Below are 14,004 nucleotides of genomic sequence, written 5' to 3' on the forward strand. Positions count from 1 at the left end.
ACTTTAGTTTTTCAAAAAGCAGCAAGTGACCATCTGTTCTCTGTGGAAGTGAAAGTTAAGATAACTTATAGTCCATTTACAGAAGAGAGCAATCGTTTCAACTCGTGTGCACTATGCGGGAACATGAAATTTGGTGTGTGTGACCACAAAGTTATACTCTAAACATACAACCAAGTTCCTCAAAGAAAAAGAGTCGGGTTTAAGTGTGGGCCGGGATTTAGTGAGGGAGGGTCCGTGGTATTCAACTACCGAAGGGAGCTAAGTGCGGTTTGAAAATAAGCGCGAGGAAGAGTGTTCTCTCTTGACGACTTTTGACACCAGCCAATCAGATTTCAAGTTTTATTTTTGCACGATATGACACCAGCCAATCAAGCTTTGCGTATTGTTTACGTTCGACTGCACAATGGCTGCCTCCAGCGGAATCGAAGATACCTGCGGTAAGAACCTCATTATTAATTTTGTTTTTGATTTCTGTCGTCTGAAACTACATCACACGCATTACATGTCGTTGTGGAAAGATTGATTATGTAAAGAACCGCCCCAAGTGTGTAGATTTTTGTTGTATCCAGAAGATACGATCATCATACTTATAAAAAGGGAAAACCCAAAAGGCGTGCGTGATTGTTGTTATGATACGCAGTATTCTTCATCAAATGCCGCTGTCACTGCCATTACACAGTTTTGTTTAAATACTAGAAAATGCCATTTTTATATTTAGTCAAGTTTTGACTAAATATTTTAACGTAGAGGGGGGAATCGAGACGAGGGTCGTGGTGTATGTGTGTGTGTATGTTTATGTCTGTGTGTGTGCATTTGTGTGTGTGTGTGTCTGTCTGTCTGTCTGTCTGTGTGTGTGTGTAGAGCGATTCAGACCAAACTACTGGACCGATCTTTATGAAATTTTACATGAGAGTTCCTGGGATTGATATCCCCGAACGTTTTTTTTCATTTTTTTGATAAATGTCTTTGATGACGTCATATCCGGCTTTTCGTGAAAGTTGAGGCGGCACTGTCACGCTCTCATTTTTCAACCAAATTGGTTGAAATTTTGGTCAAGTAATCTTCGACGAAGCCCGGACTTCGGTATTGCATTTCAGCTTGGTGGCTTAAACATTAATTAATGACTTTGGTCATTAAACATCTGAAAATTGTAAAAAAAAATAAAAATTTATAAAACGATCGAAATTTACGTTTATCTTATTCTCCATCATTGTCTGATTCCAAAAACATATAAATATGTTATATTCGGATTAAAAACAAGCTCTGAAAATTAAATATATAAAAATTATTATCAAAATTAAATTGTCGAAATCAATTTAAAAACACTTTCATCTTATTCCTTGTCGGTTCCTGATTCCAAAAACATATAGATATGATATGTTTGGATTAAAAACACGCTCAGAAAGTTAAAACAAAGAGAGGTACAGAAAAGCGTGCTATCCTTCTTAGCGCAACTACTACCCCGCTCTTCTTGTCAATTTCACTGCCTTTGCCATGAGCGGTGGACTGACGATGCTACGAGTATACGGTCTTGCTGAAAAATGGCATTGCGTTCAGTTTCATTCTGTGAGTTCGACAGCTACTTGACTAAATGTTGTATTTTCGCCTTTCGCGACTTGTTTTCTATGTGGAAGTGAAAGTTAATTTAAAGCTACTTATGTACATGTAGGTTGTCGAAGTAAAGCGAGCGGCCATCTTTTCTCTGTGGAGTGAAAATATGGTATTTAAGTAGTTTTTCGAAGTAAAGAAAGTGGCCATCTTTTCTCTGTGGAAGTTAAAGTGAAGTTGACTGATTCAGTGTGTGACAGCGTGTCCTAGGGGCTAGTGTTGACTATTCAGGGCTCCCCATAGCGCGCGTCCCTGCGTCCTATACGCACTAGAAGCCGAAAACACGTACTAGAAATAATTATATGGAGGGGGTCCCTGGAGGCACTAGATTTTAAAAGAGCGGGTCCTAGGACGCACTCAATTTCCTTTATCGTGCGTACCGTAGAGACCATTTTCAGACTGCAATCGACACTTCGCAGTACACTGTACGTGACGACAATGTTTTATATAAGTACACTGGGACTTTTCGGCTTTTGGACCCTTGGGACCCTCTAAAATACTGCAGTGGGGGTCCATGAATCCTCTAAAATTTAAAAGTGGGGGTCCCGGGACGCACTAGGAGGGGCGTCCGTGGGGAGCCCTGCTATTGTAATTACCAAAACACGTTGGTTAGAACAGCCTTTCCTTTCAAGTCAGATCGTTGCACAAGATCGCTAGTGAGTTCCAAAATCAAGACCACGAAAACTAGAGCTTGCGAACAAACGCTTTAGAAACAAAACTGTAACCAAAACTGAGGTCGCCTTTCTCACTATATATTTTGTTCTGTTTGGTCGAAGTTCTTGTGAAATGTTGTGTACGGTATCCAATCAAATGTACAACCAAATATGCAATGTGCAAATGTACAGCGGAACGAATTCCAGATGTGGTTGGAGCAGTGAGTGCAGGGCTGTGCACACCGGGACAAGGAACAGGTGTTAAAAAGATAAGATTAAGGATAAGGATAAGGATAAGATTTTGATATATAGTCCATGAGAGTAACCTCACAGAAATTCGGGCTGCTTTCTCCCTGGGGAAAGCGAGCTGCCATACAGTATACGGCGCTACCCATTTTTTTCCTGCATGCGTGTATTCATGTTTCCAAGCCCTGAGACTTAATGCCGTGTGAGATGGAAATTTTTTACACTTTATTTCAAGTCACACGGGTATTTGGTGGACATTTTTATCTATGCCTATACAATTTTGCCAGGAAAGACCCTTTTGTCAATCGTGGGATCTTTAACGTGCACACCCCAATGTAGTGTACACGAAGGGACCTCGGTTTTTCGTCTCATCCGAACGACTAGCACTTGAACCCACCACCTAGGTTAGGAAAGGGGGGGGGAGAAAATTGCGGCCTGACCCAGGCCTGAACACGCAACCTCTCGCTTCCGAGCGCAAGTGCGTTACCACTCGGCCACCCAGTCACCCATCCGACACCGATCAATGCACAGCGTAGTGGCGATTGCGAACAAGTTCCATAACTCTTACCTTCCGGGCCTTACTTCCCCCCTGTTTTCATCATCCCGAGTTTACTTGCCCTCGTGTCCTTCGTCTTTTTCTTTCGCTCCTTTGTCCTTATGACGTCAAACCTACAATAACGTCACGGAAAACGTCAAATAAAAAATGCAATTAAATAATCTATGACGTTATGTATCTTATTCTTTTAGTCTCACATTGTCACAGAAGCCAAAGGAGAGGTCGGTGGTGTATTGTGATGTGTAGGTGGGGTAGGTGCTGTCCTTCTTGAAGCTGATGGCCCCGGCGTGGCTGACCGGTCGCGTGCCCAGCGCTCCTGTCCAGCTGTCGTTCCAGTACTCGGTGGTGAAGCGGTCAAAGTAGGTGTGCTTGACGAACATGGGGCCTTGGTAGATGCCCATACCTGTCACCGTTTGCCACCTGAAAGTCACGTACGTGACAACAAGATGGTAGTTTAGGGATCCGCTTCATGAACATGGGGCCCTGGTAGATGCCTACAGTTCTTCCCGAGTAAACGTTTCGGCCAATCATCTCACATCTGGCCAGGCTTTTACATGGCAGGGCCGGACCCAGGGGGGGGGGGGGGGTTCCAGGGGTTCCGGAACCCCACCCCTGGAAAAAGCATGTACCTTGCTTTGAGTGTTGGTTTTTTTTACTAGTTTTAGCACCAAAACAATGCTGCTCTTAACCCTCAAAACAAGGCCCAGAATGCACCAGATTGCACAGATTTTAACCGTTTTTCAAAAAATTTCCGGGGGAGCATGCCCCCGGACCCCCCTAGTTCGCGTGCCTGCTTTGCAGGCGCGCGCTTGTGGCTTCGCCACTTCGCTGATTTGCACCCCCAAAAAAGGAGGAACCCCCCCCCCCCTTACAACTCATTTGGTCCGGCCCTGCATGGGATAAGATCAACAACACCGCCACCTCCACCACCACCCCCACCACCACCAACAACAACAACACCATCACCACCACAACAACAACAACAAAACCAAAATCAGACCAACTCACGGCGATTTTCCAACGGATCCAGGGAACTGGTGGGAGAGGACCTGACCGCTGGGCAGCTCCTCCTTGTAGAGCGTGGCCTCGCCCAGGTTGTCGGACCGGCCGATGAAGACGCTGTGCTCCACGGACACGCCTGTCCACAGCCCCGTGGTGCCGCCTGAGAAACTCTGCGAGGAGGCGTCTGCTAGCCTGGAGACAACGACGGTAAGGCTTTATGCAGGGATAGATGTTGAGTACATAACAGACGGGAAGTACCACCTCAACTTCACCCCCCCCCCCCCCCCCCCCCACCCGCAAACAAAATGAAACAAAAATCAACCAATCAACCAACCAACCAAACAAACAAGCAAACACCCCAAACACACGCAGGACTTCCAAAAAACACCCCAGCATTACAGACGAGAAGTCTCACCCACACCCCCCCCCCCCCCACCCCCCCCCCCCCCCCAACCATCAAACAAAAAAGAGGGCCCCAAAGGGTTTAAAATCGTGATCGTGATTGGCGTTTTTTGACCTTTCTGTGACCGTGATTGCCGAAATTTCCATTTCTGTGATCGTGATGGGACTTTGCCCGTGATCCGTGATGACACAAAAATCAAGTCTTGTGATCGTGATCGTCATTTGTTTTCGTGATCGTGATGGGCATTATTGCAAAGCATTTTATTTTCAACGTACATTTTTCACAGCTGTATCACTCTATGATCCTCTATTCGTCAAGGTGTTTGTGATCGTGAAAACAAAAATCAAGGTAACTGTGATCGTGAAAGCTAAAATTTCCCTTCCCGTGATCGTGATGATACCCCTTTGGGGCCCTCAAAAAAAGGAGCAAAAATCAAACACACGTTCAACTTCACAACACTGCATGTTCATATGGCTGGAGTATGATCGAACGTTTACTTCAGGAATTAAACGTTCCAAACATTTAACCTTTCTTTGTTTTATTTTGTATTTGTTGTTATTCTTGATTCTGAACGTTAGCAGTCTCGAGCGCGCTAATTTGGATTTGTGTCTGGGACTACTGGAAGGCTTTTCAACGCAGTGTCAATTTCTTTTGGACCTCCCAATCAGAGAGGACATGCCTTGCCAAGACTAGTCAGAACAGATTCCAGGATTGGAATATGCTGAACTAACAAAAGGTCTTCTTCGTCTGCGTTCATGAGCAAAAACTCCCACGTACACTCGTGTTTTTTGCACGAGTGGTGTTTTTTTACGTGTATGACCATTTTTACCTCGCCATTTAGGCAGCCATACGCTGCTTTCGGGGCAAGCATGCAGGATATTTTCGTGTTTCTGTAACCCACCGAACTCTTACATGGCCGGATTACAGGATCATTTCCGTGCGCAATAAGTCTTGCGCTTGCGTTTACACACGAAGGGAATGAGGCACTCACAGGTGTGCACACGTGTTGACATGGGAGATCTCTATTCTGTATCCTCAGCCCACCAGACGCAGCCGCAGTTTGAACACGCGACCTTCCGTGTCTTATTCACTAGGCCATTGCGCCCGTCCAACAAAAGGTCAAATCCTTGGTATTATAACCGAGTGCCGAAACACTGCGATCACCTCGGGAGGCGAAGTGCAATCAAACAGGATTGAAAATGTTAGGGCCAATTTCTTAGCCCTATAAAAACTGTTATGCAAACCCGAAGGTTTCCATGAACAATACAGACAATCGGAAACCACCAGACCCCGTCACAAACATAATTCCACAATCCAGAGGTGTTGACTTAAAGGCCAACAACTCGGGTGCAGAGTCTGCTGTGAAAGGAGCGGTAGCCTCCCCTATCACAGTATTATAAGCTAAGATAAATAAACCCAACAGAGACCGACAGACACAGAAACATTTAACACCACACAACTTACGAACTGTACGCAATTCTAAGGTTGCCTCCTTTGATCCACATGTTGTTTTGCATATTCTTGTATGTTGTGAGCCTGCAATTAATTTTTTTTAAACGTTTTGTACATCACAATCATTTGATACAACACAGAATTAATCATCTGGGTAGATAAAGTCATCAACAAGCCTGGAGTGCTTAAATACTAACTGACTTTTGATAAATGTATTCATTTGATTACAAAGTGAGCTATTCTGACACTAATTTAACGGCAAATATTAAAACATTCCTCGGTGAAACAGTTCCAATAAAGTTTCATAGGTACAGCCACTTTTGGAAGGCTCTGGTTCGTCCACGACATTCTAGGTGTTTTCAAATATCTTAACAGTGCTGTTTGAACATCAATTTTTATATTTGCATTATACTGTTGTAATGATTTATCTGTAATGCTTTCCTAAATTGGATGTTTGGTACAACATTCATAAAAGAAATGTTATACAATATCAATCTAAGGGGCTCCGTTCACATAATTATGTAACTTCAGCAGGACCGACGACGCACTGCAGATTATCCCAGCCCGCTACACGTTGCATGAAAGAACAACCGGCCAAGTACTCGTCATAATCCTTATCACGCGCGGCATAAATAAAAGGCAGTGCGTCATCTGTGCCGCTGAAACTGCGCAGGGATATTCTGCCCATAAGGAATACCTTTCCAGTCTGCTGCTCCAGACGCGTTCTCCGTTGGAATCGCCGGGGGGGTCACGTGGCTCAAAGTAGTTCTCCTCCTGCAGGATTCCGTTCTCTGGCACCCCTTCCTCCGCCTTCAGTTTCCCCGTCGATATGTGACTGTCGATGAAGACTCCGCTCTTAAAAACAAAAGAGCCAAGTTATTGAATTCTTTAGCAAACTGTCACAAAAGTGATTTATGAAATTAGATGATAATTATATCAATAACACGGTGCATCGTGTAATCGGATTAGTTATAATGTTTATAATTTTTAAAAAAATCGTTTTTATTCTGTTTTACTTTTGCTGTTACCAAAGCTTGTTATGATGGCAAAGTGCAGAGTATGTGTAAATAGTGTTTGCTTTGTGTATGTTTGTTGTCCTACCATAATTTGCGGGGGCGAACTGTTCTATTATATCGCATTATTTTGCGCTTTATCACAGTGTGTGTGTGTGTGTGTGTGTGTGTGTGTGTGTGTGTGTGTGTGTGTGTGTGTGTGTGTGTGTGTGTGTGTGTGTGTGCCGTGCGTGCGTGCGTGCGTGCGGTCGAATGTGTGTGTGTGTATGTGTGTGTGTGTGTGTGTGTGTGTGTGTGTGTGTGTGTGTGTGTGTGTGTGCGCGCGCACGCGCTTGTCACAGTGTGTGTGTGTGCATGCTTGCTTTTGCGCTGCCTCGGCGTTGACAACCAAATTACACAAACAAACAAACAAACAAAATAATGATCCTGCCTCGGCAAAGAAAACTTACACGCTGGTAAGAGTGGGCGACATTGTTGTAGAAGTTCTTGATGGGTGTGTGTCTGGCCGAGTCGTTCTTCACTTTGCCCAAAATCTTCTGGCGCTCGAACGACAGACCCAGAGGCATGTCGGCCATTACGTACATGTAGCCATGACCCTGTCATTACATAAATACAACGAAACAATGAAAAATATAACAATCCGCAAAAAAACTATAAAAACAAATCCAAACAATTTAAACTCTCTCTCTCTCTCTCTCTCTCTCTCTAAGAACACACACACACACACACACACACACACACACAGACACACACACATATATATATTTGTGTGTGTGTGTGTGTGTGTGTGTGTGTGTGTGTGTGTGTGTGTGTGTAATCTTATTAAAACGTCGCAGGGAGCGTGTCAAGAAAAAAGACAAAGAAAGCACCTTATGTCAAACAAGGGAGGCAACAAGTATAGCTTGTCACTGTTCAGCATAATCTTCGTGGATTGCGGCCCTTCTATGAGTCATGTTTGGATGCGGGAATATGTCAATAGTTTATCGCTACTCTCTCGTCAGCCGAAATAGCTCAGTTGGGAGAGCGTTAGACTGAAGATCTAAAGGTCCCTGGTTCGATCCCGGGTTTCGGCACGGAACACTCACCGGCGGTTGACACATTTTGTTCTTCTTATTCTGTTTACGTCACTGTATTTGACACATGTTGTATCATTAAAATTAATAAATGAAATTTTAATAACAGAAACAAAAATGTGTTATTTTAAAACATTTTTTTTAAACCATTTCCTGGTTTCCTGGTTTCGGCTAGCCAAGCCTCGTGAGTAATATTCATGACAGATCCCAAGTTGTCCGTGTTGAGCTGTTCGTTTCAGGCCATGAGAGTGACTACATGTTTTGATACCGATTCCCGCGATTTTTATTTTTTTTATTTTTTTTCACTCTGGTTTAAAGGTGGATGAAAAAAAGTTTTAGAAATATTTTATCTTTCTTATGCGTTTAGTTAATGTTCGTTTGTGTGTTATGCTTGAAATTTAGTTTCAAAGGTGTATACAAAATTGTGTTTTTTCCCCCAAATTCTCCAGTGAAGTAACTGCATGCTATGTTCTGTTTTCTTCCTCTACCAGTCTTCTTCAGGTTTGATTATTTGATCGTTGATCGTTTGATTTATTTTCATGTCAAAAGTATAATCTAAGTCATTTCTTCGGTAGTTTTTTTGTTCAAAAAAAATCTGATACCCGATATTCAGGTTTCAGTCATTATTTGTGATCCTCCACCACGAAATGAGTCGCATGTCACCTCGCGCGGTTCTGCGCTAGGCTGAAGTCCGGGGAGTGTCTCGTTACAGTGTGAGGGTCACCTTAGTCACAGGCTTATAACTCAAACAGCTTTTGCTCTTTTCTAAAACGGGTTTCACCACTGGATAGAGCATAAAAAACTCTTTATGAAAATGTAAAAATATGAAAATCATGCAAAGGTGACATGCGACTCATTCCGTGGTGGAGGGTCACATTTCAGAAAATAGCACATTGATGATGATGGTTTTGACGATGACGATGATGATGATGATATAATTGATGATGACGATGACGATGATGATGATGATGCTGATGCTGCTGCTGATGATGACGACGACGACGACAACGATGATGATGATGTATTTGATGATGATGATGTGATGATGATGATGATGATGATGATGATGATGATGATGATGATGATGACGATGATGATGATGATGAAAAAGACTTACCACTCCCCCTGCAGCCGCATTGTCTGTGACGTCATTGTTTGGATGCGTCAGCCAGAATGTTGACGGTTCACTGAAATGTGTCAGGGTAAAGTCAAAACTTTCAGGGGAAATAAAGAAAACAAGACAAACTAAACAAGACAGACAGACAAAAAGAACAAACAAGTCGCGTGAAGCGATATAAAAACATTTAGTCAAGCTGTCGGCATCAAAGTAACAGATAAACACAATAAACAGTCATCGCCGAGACTATATTTAAGATAGTCTCGACTAACCACACCTCAAAATAGAGACGGGTCACGCTCGTCTCTGGGTAGCGTGGAAACGCAGTACTTACTTAACCTATTTTCTGTCATTTTGAGCACAGTTTTAGAGTAAACAAGACATATGTATATATTTTTGAATTCAGGAGAAATTGAGGAATACGATGCAATCATTTTTAAATCTGTTAGTGAAAATTAGATTTTAATGACAACTTTAATGAGCAAACTAATTAACTAGTTTTTAAGCCTCCAAGCTGAAATGCAATACCGTAGTCCAGGCTTCGTCGAAGATTACTTGACCAAAATTTCAACCAATTTGGTTCAAAAATGAGGGCGTGACAGTGCTGCCTCAACTTTCAAAAAAAGCCGGATATGACGTCATCAAGGACATTAATCGACAAAATAAAAAAAACGTCTGAGGATATTATACCCACGAACTCTCATGTGAAATTTCATAAAGATTGGTCCAGTAGTTTTTTCTGAATCGCTCTACACACACACACAGACACACACACACACACACACACACACACACACACACACACACACACACACACACATACATACATACATACATACACACATACACACATACACCACCACCCTCGTCTCGATTCCCCCCGTCTATGTTAAAACATTTAGTCAAAACTTGACTAAATGTAAAAAAGGAAAAAAGAAATAAGGAAAGAAAGAAAAAAATAATTAAAGGAGGAAAGAAAGAAAGAAAGAATGACAAGAAGAACGAAAGAAAGAAAGAAAGAAAGAAAGAAAGAAAGTAAGAACGAAAGACACATGCAATAAGGTAGACATTGAGTGTACCACGAGATGAACAAATCCAAGGATATTTCCCAGACAGAAAAGCGCGACATTTTTGTGAAGATCTTATTCTCATTAGTTAATTTTCAGAACCAAAATGACACCATAGGATACTATTGAAAACACAACAACGCTCACATACAGTTTTTACTAATCAGCAAAACAAATAACACACGGGAAGCGCGACTCTCGTTAGTGCTAGCTTTCCAATGACAGGAAACGACACAAATGTCCCAGTATTGGGATAATAGAGTCAGTGAAATAAAATGAAAGGAAGTCCCGCCCCTCCTTCGAAGCCCTGAGACGCAAGATATGGCCCAGTCCAGTGGGGGCCAACGAGAAGTATTTTGGGGCAGTTGTAACACGAGAAAGTTACTCCCGGGAGATTTTTACTCCGGAGTAAAACTTTCGTACGAAAATTGTACTCCCTTTACGAAAACATTACTCCCCCAAAACACGAGAAAATATCTCCCCACGACAGGTATGTTCCGAGTAAACATTTCGTACGAAAATGTTACTTCCCTGACGAATAAATAACGAATAAATTACTCCACTCTAACACGAGCAATTTACTTTCCACGCGAGGTGTACGCAACTTTTATTTCTTTGTCCCCTGTTAGTTCTGGAGTAATTTTTAGTGGAGTAAAAATTTGGTGTTACACCGGCAACGTCGACTGTTGCGGACAGCGGACTTCGCCCTACAGACCAGATTGAAGATACAGTGGAACCCCCCCCCCCCACCCCCCCCCCCCCTTTTTAAGATGCCCCAATTTAAGACTCCCTCCTTTTAAAGACTTTTTCAGACTTTATGTCCATAACCTCTATAAATTTACCTCCATTTCGGCTTCTTGAGGAGTGGGCAAAAACTGATTCTATCAAGATAAGTTTTGTGTTGATATTTGTTTGTCTGTTCACTTACAAGACCGTTGGGTCGAAATATCTGTGAATGTATTGTTTTGTCAATAACAAACGTTCCAACAACCTACCTTTCTTGTTTTTTGATTCTCTATTTTAAGACTCCCTCTTTTTTAAGACCTGATTTTGTCAGATTTTAGGAGGTCTTAAAAGGGGGTTCCCCTGTATAGCATATGGCTGGGAAGGCAGAAGAAGAAGAAGCAGAAGAAGAAATGAAATGCCAAACTCACTCGCAGTTGACGGAGAAGCCTCTCTTGGAGGCGTAGTCCTCGTCACACCAGTCCTTGGAGGAGTCGGACATGAGCGTGGCGCCGTGGCGGGTACCGATACCCAGATTGCCCTTGATCACGTTCTCCTGCTCCACGCTATCCTCCAGGAAGAACCCGTGACCAAAGTGTAGGTAGCACACGTTGCCGGATATCTGCAAAGTACCCAGTTATGATAGGCTATTGTCGCCCATTGTAGCACACGTTGCCGGATATCTGCAAAGTACCCACTTCTGATAGGCTATTGTCGCCCATTGTAGCACACGTTGCCGGATATCTGCAAAGTACCCAGTTATGATAGGCTATTGTCGCCCATTGTAGCACACGTTGCCGGATATCTGCAAAGTATCCAGTTATGATAGGCTATTGTCGCCCATTGTAGCACACGTTGCCGGATATCTGCAAAGTACCCAGTTATGATAGGCTATTGTCGCCCATTGTAGCACACGTTGCCGGATATCTGCAAAGTACCCAGTTATGATAGGCTATTGTCGCCCATTGTGGCACACGTTGCCGGATATCTGCAAAGTACCCAGTTATGATAGGCTATTGTCGCCCATTGTAGCACACGTTGCCGGATATCTGCAAAGTACCCAGTTATGATAGGCTATTGTCGCCCATTGTAGCACACGTTGCCGGATATCTGCAAAGTACCCAGTTATGATAGGCTATTGTCGCCCATTGTAGCACACGTTGCCGGATATCTGGACAAATACACAGTTATGTAGGATTGGTTTCGCCCATCGTAACATACGTTGCCAGATATCTGAAAAATACTCAGATAAGTTAGCCGGTTGTCGGCTATCGAAACACACGTTACCGGATATCTGCAAAGTACCCAGTTATGATGAACTATTGTCGGTTATCGAAACACACGTTGCCGGATATCTGGACAAATGCACAGTTATGTAGGATTGGTTTCGCCCATCGTAACATACGTTGCCAGATATCTGAAAAATACTCAGATAAGTTAGCCGGTTGTCGGCTATCGAAACACACGTTACCGGATATCTGCAAAGTACCCAGTTATGATGGACTATTGTCGGTTATCGAAACACTCGTTGCCGGATATCTGGGGAAAAAAACAAACACCCAACCAAACTAGTTATGAAGAATTCTGTCGCCCGTTTGTACGGTAAAACGTTCATTACAAAACAACAAAAATTCGTACTCTTCTTTTCGGGCTGTAACTCGATCCTGCGTGCATTACCTAGTTTATGATCATGTGGGCTTTAATGCACGGTATTAATGGTATTATTGTTGTTGTCTCCGCCATTGAGGCAGTCATAATTCGTTTCCGGGGGAGGGATATACATACACCGATAAACTATTATGGATGCAGACACTGCTCACCTCAACCTTGTCAGTCCCGTGTATGGTAATACAGCGCTGAAAGCTGTGGTGGATGGAGTTGTCTCGGAACCACGATCTTGGCGCCTCGTCACACATATGGAAATGCAGGGGATAGCTCCCTGCACATTTGACATTTGATCCTTGACTATCATGGCAGCCAAGGTATAGACGACGTATTGAGATTGTACAAGCATAGTCCTTCCCATTTGCTAGCGTCGTCTCGCAATGTCAGATATGATATTACCAGGCCACTAGAGGCTGTTATGAAATAGACCCCCTCCCGCCTGCGGGACGTAAAGCATTCTCCCTTTCCTTTTTTTCCCGACATGATTCAAACCTGTGACTCGAGGATGACAAGTCAAGTGCCCTACACACTGAGCTACCAGACCCCACTGTTGCTCACAGTTCTTACGACTGTTGGTAAGAATGGGACACTTGTGATCCTAAGGTCGCAGGTTCGACTCCGGGCCGGGACGGACACGGGTCAACTTTATGTGTAGACCCAGAGACGGTAGTCATGTCCCACGCACGTGTCACCACAGAGGCACGTAAAAGACCTCGGTCATTCTGCCATAAGTGGCTGATACCACATAAACACGCATGCTCGTATGTATCTCATCAAAAGCCGTGAGGGCCTACAACTCGAATTATCATAATTATAACCCATATCTAGTCATTAAGATGCTAAATATTTAGCTTGTAGGACATGAAGCTTTCTTTATTTTTCTCTCTATACTTACCCATGAATCCCTGCTGGCCCATGTGATACAACTCCACACCTTCCACATGCGCAGACGCGTGGCCTCTCAGCACCTGCATGGACACAACATCACTATCATTTAAGCACCATTCACACTCGCGTCTTGCAGTCGTCTTGCAAGCGACTTATGGACAATCTTTTTACATTTAGTCAAATTTTGACTAAATGTTTTAACATAGAGGGGGAATCGAGACGAGGGTCGTGGTGTGTGTGTTTGTGTGTGTGTGTGTGTGTGTGTGTGTGTGTGTGTGTGTGTGTGTGTGTGTGTGTGTGTGTGTGTGTGTGTGTGTGTGTGTGTGTGTGTGTGTGTCTGTCTGTCTGTCTGTGCGTATGTGTGTGTGTGTAGAGCGATTCCGACCAAACTACTGGACCGATCTTTATGAAATTTTGTGTGTGTGTGTGTGTGTGTGTGTGTCTGTGTGTATGTGTCTGTGCGTGTGTGTGTGTGTAGAGCGATTCAGACCAAACTACTGGACCGATCTTTATGAAATTTGACATGAGAGTTCCTGGG

General features: G+C 43.4%; 1 protein-coding gene and 1 non-coding gene across 2 annotated transcripts in view; one reads left to right on the forward strand and one right to left on the reverse strand.

Moving 5' to 3' along the window:
* Positions 1-14,004, reverse strand: part of LOC138971785 (cell surface hyaluronidase CEMIP2-like) — a 58,566-nt gene that overhangs the window by 21,077 nt on the left and 23,485 nt on the right. The window contains exons 11-19 of the mRNA XM_070344598.1: positions 13,474-13,546; positions 12,734-12,852; positions 11,345-11,535; positions 9,124-9,193; positions 7,383-7,529; positions 6,618-6,775; positions 5,933-6,004; positions 4,072-4,257; positions 3,261-3,483 (exon numbers count right to left, since the gene is read on the reverse strand). Coding sequence (XP_070200699.1) covers positions 3,261-3,483; positions 4,072-4,257; positions 5,933-6,004; positions 6,618-6,775; positions 7,383-7,529; positions 9,124-9,193; positions 11,345-11,535; positions 12,734-12,852; positions 13,474-13,546 — 1,239 coding nt within the window. The remainder of the gene's footprint in view (positions 1-3,260; positions 3,484-4,071; positions 4,258-5,932; positions 6,005-6,617; positions 6,776-7,382; positions 7,530-9,123; positions 9,194-11,344; positions 11,536-12,733; positions 12,853-13,473; positions 13,547-14,004) is intronic.
* Positions 7,934-8,006, forward strand: Trnaf-gaa (transfer RNA phenylalanine (anticodon GAA)). Its single transcript has one exon. It is a non-coding gene; the product is annotated as a tRNA-Phe (tRNA).

Source organism: Littorina saxatilis, linkage group LG7 (assembly GCF_037325665.1).
Source record: "Littorina saxatilis isolate snail1 linkage group LG7, US_GU_Lsax_2.0, whole genome shotgun sequence".
NCBI lineage: Eukaryota > Metazoa > Mollusca > Gastropoda > Littorinimorpha > Littorinidae > Littorina > Littorina saxatilis.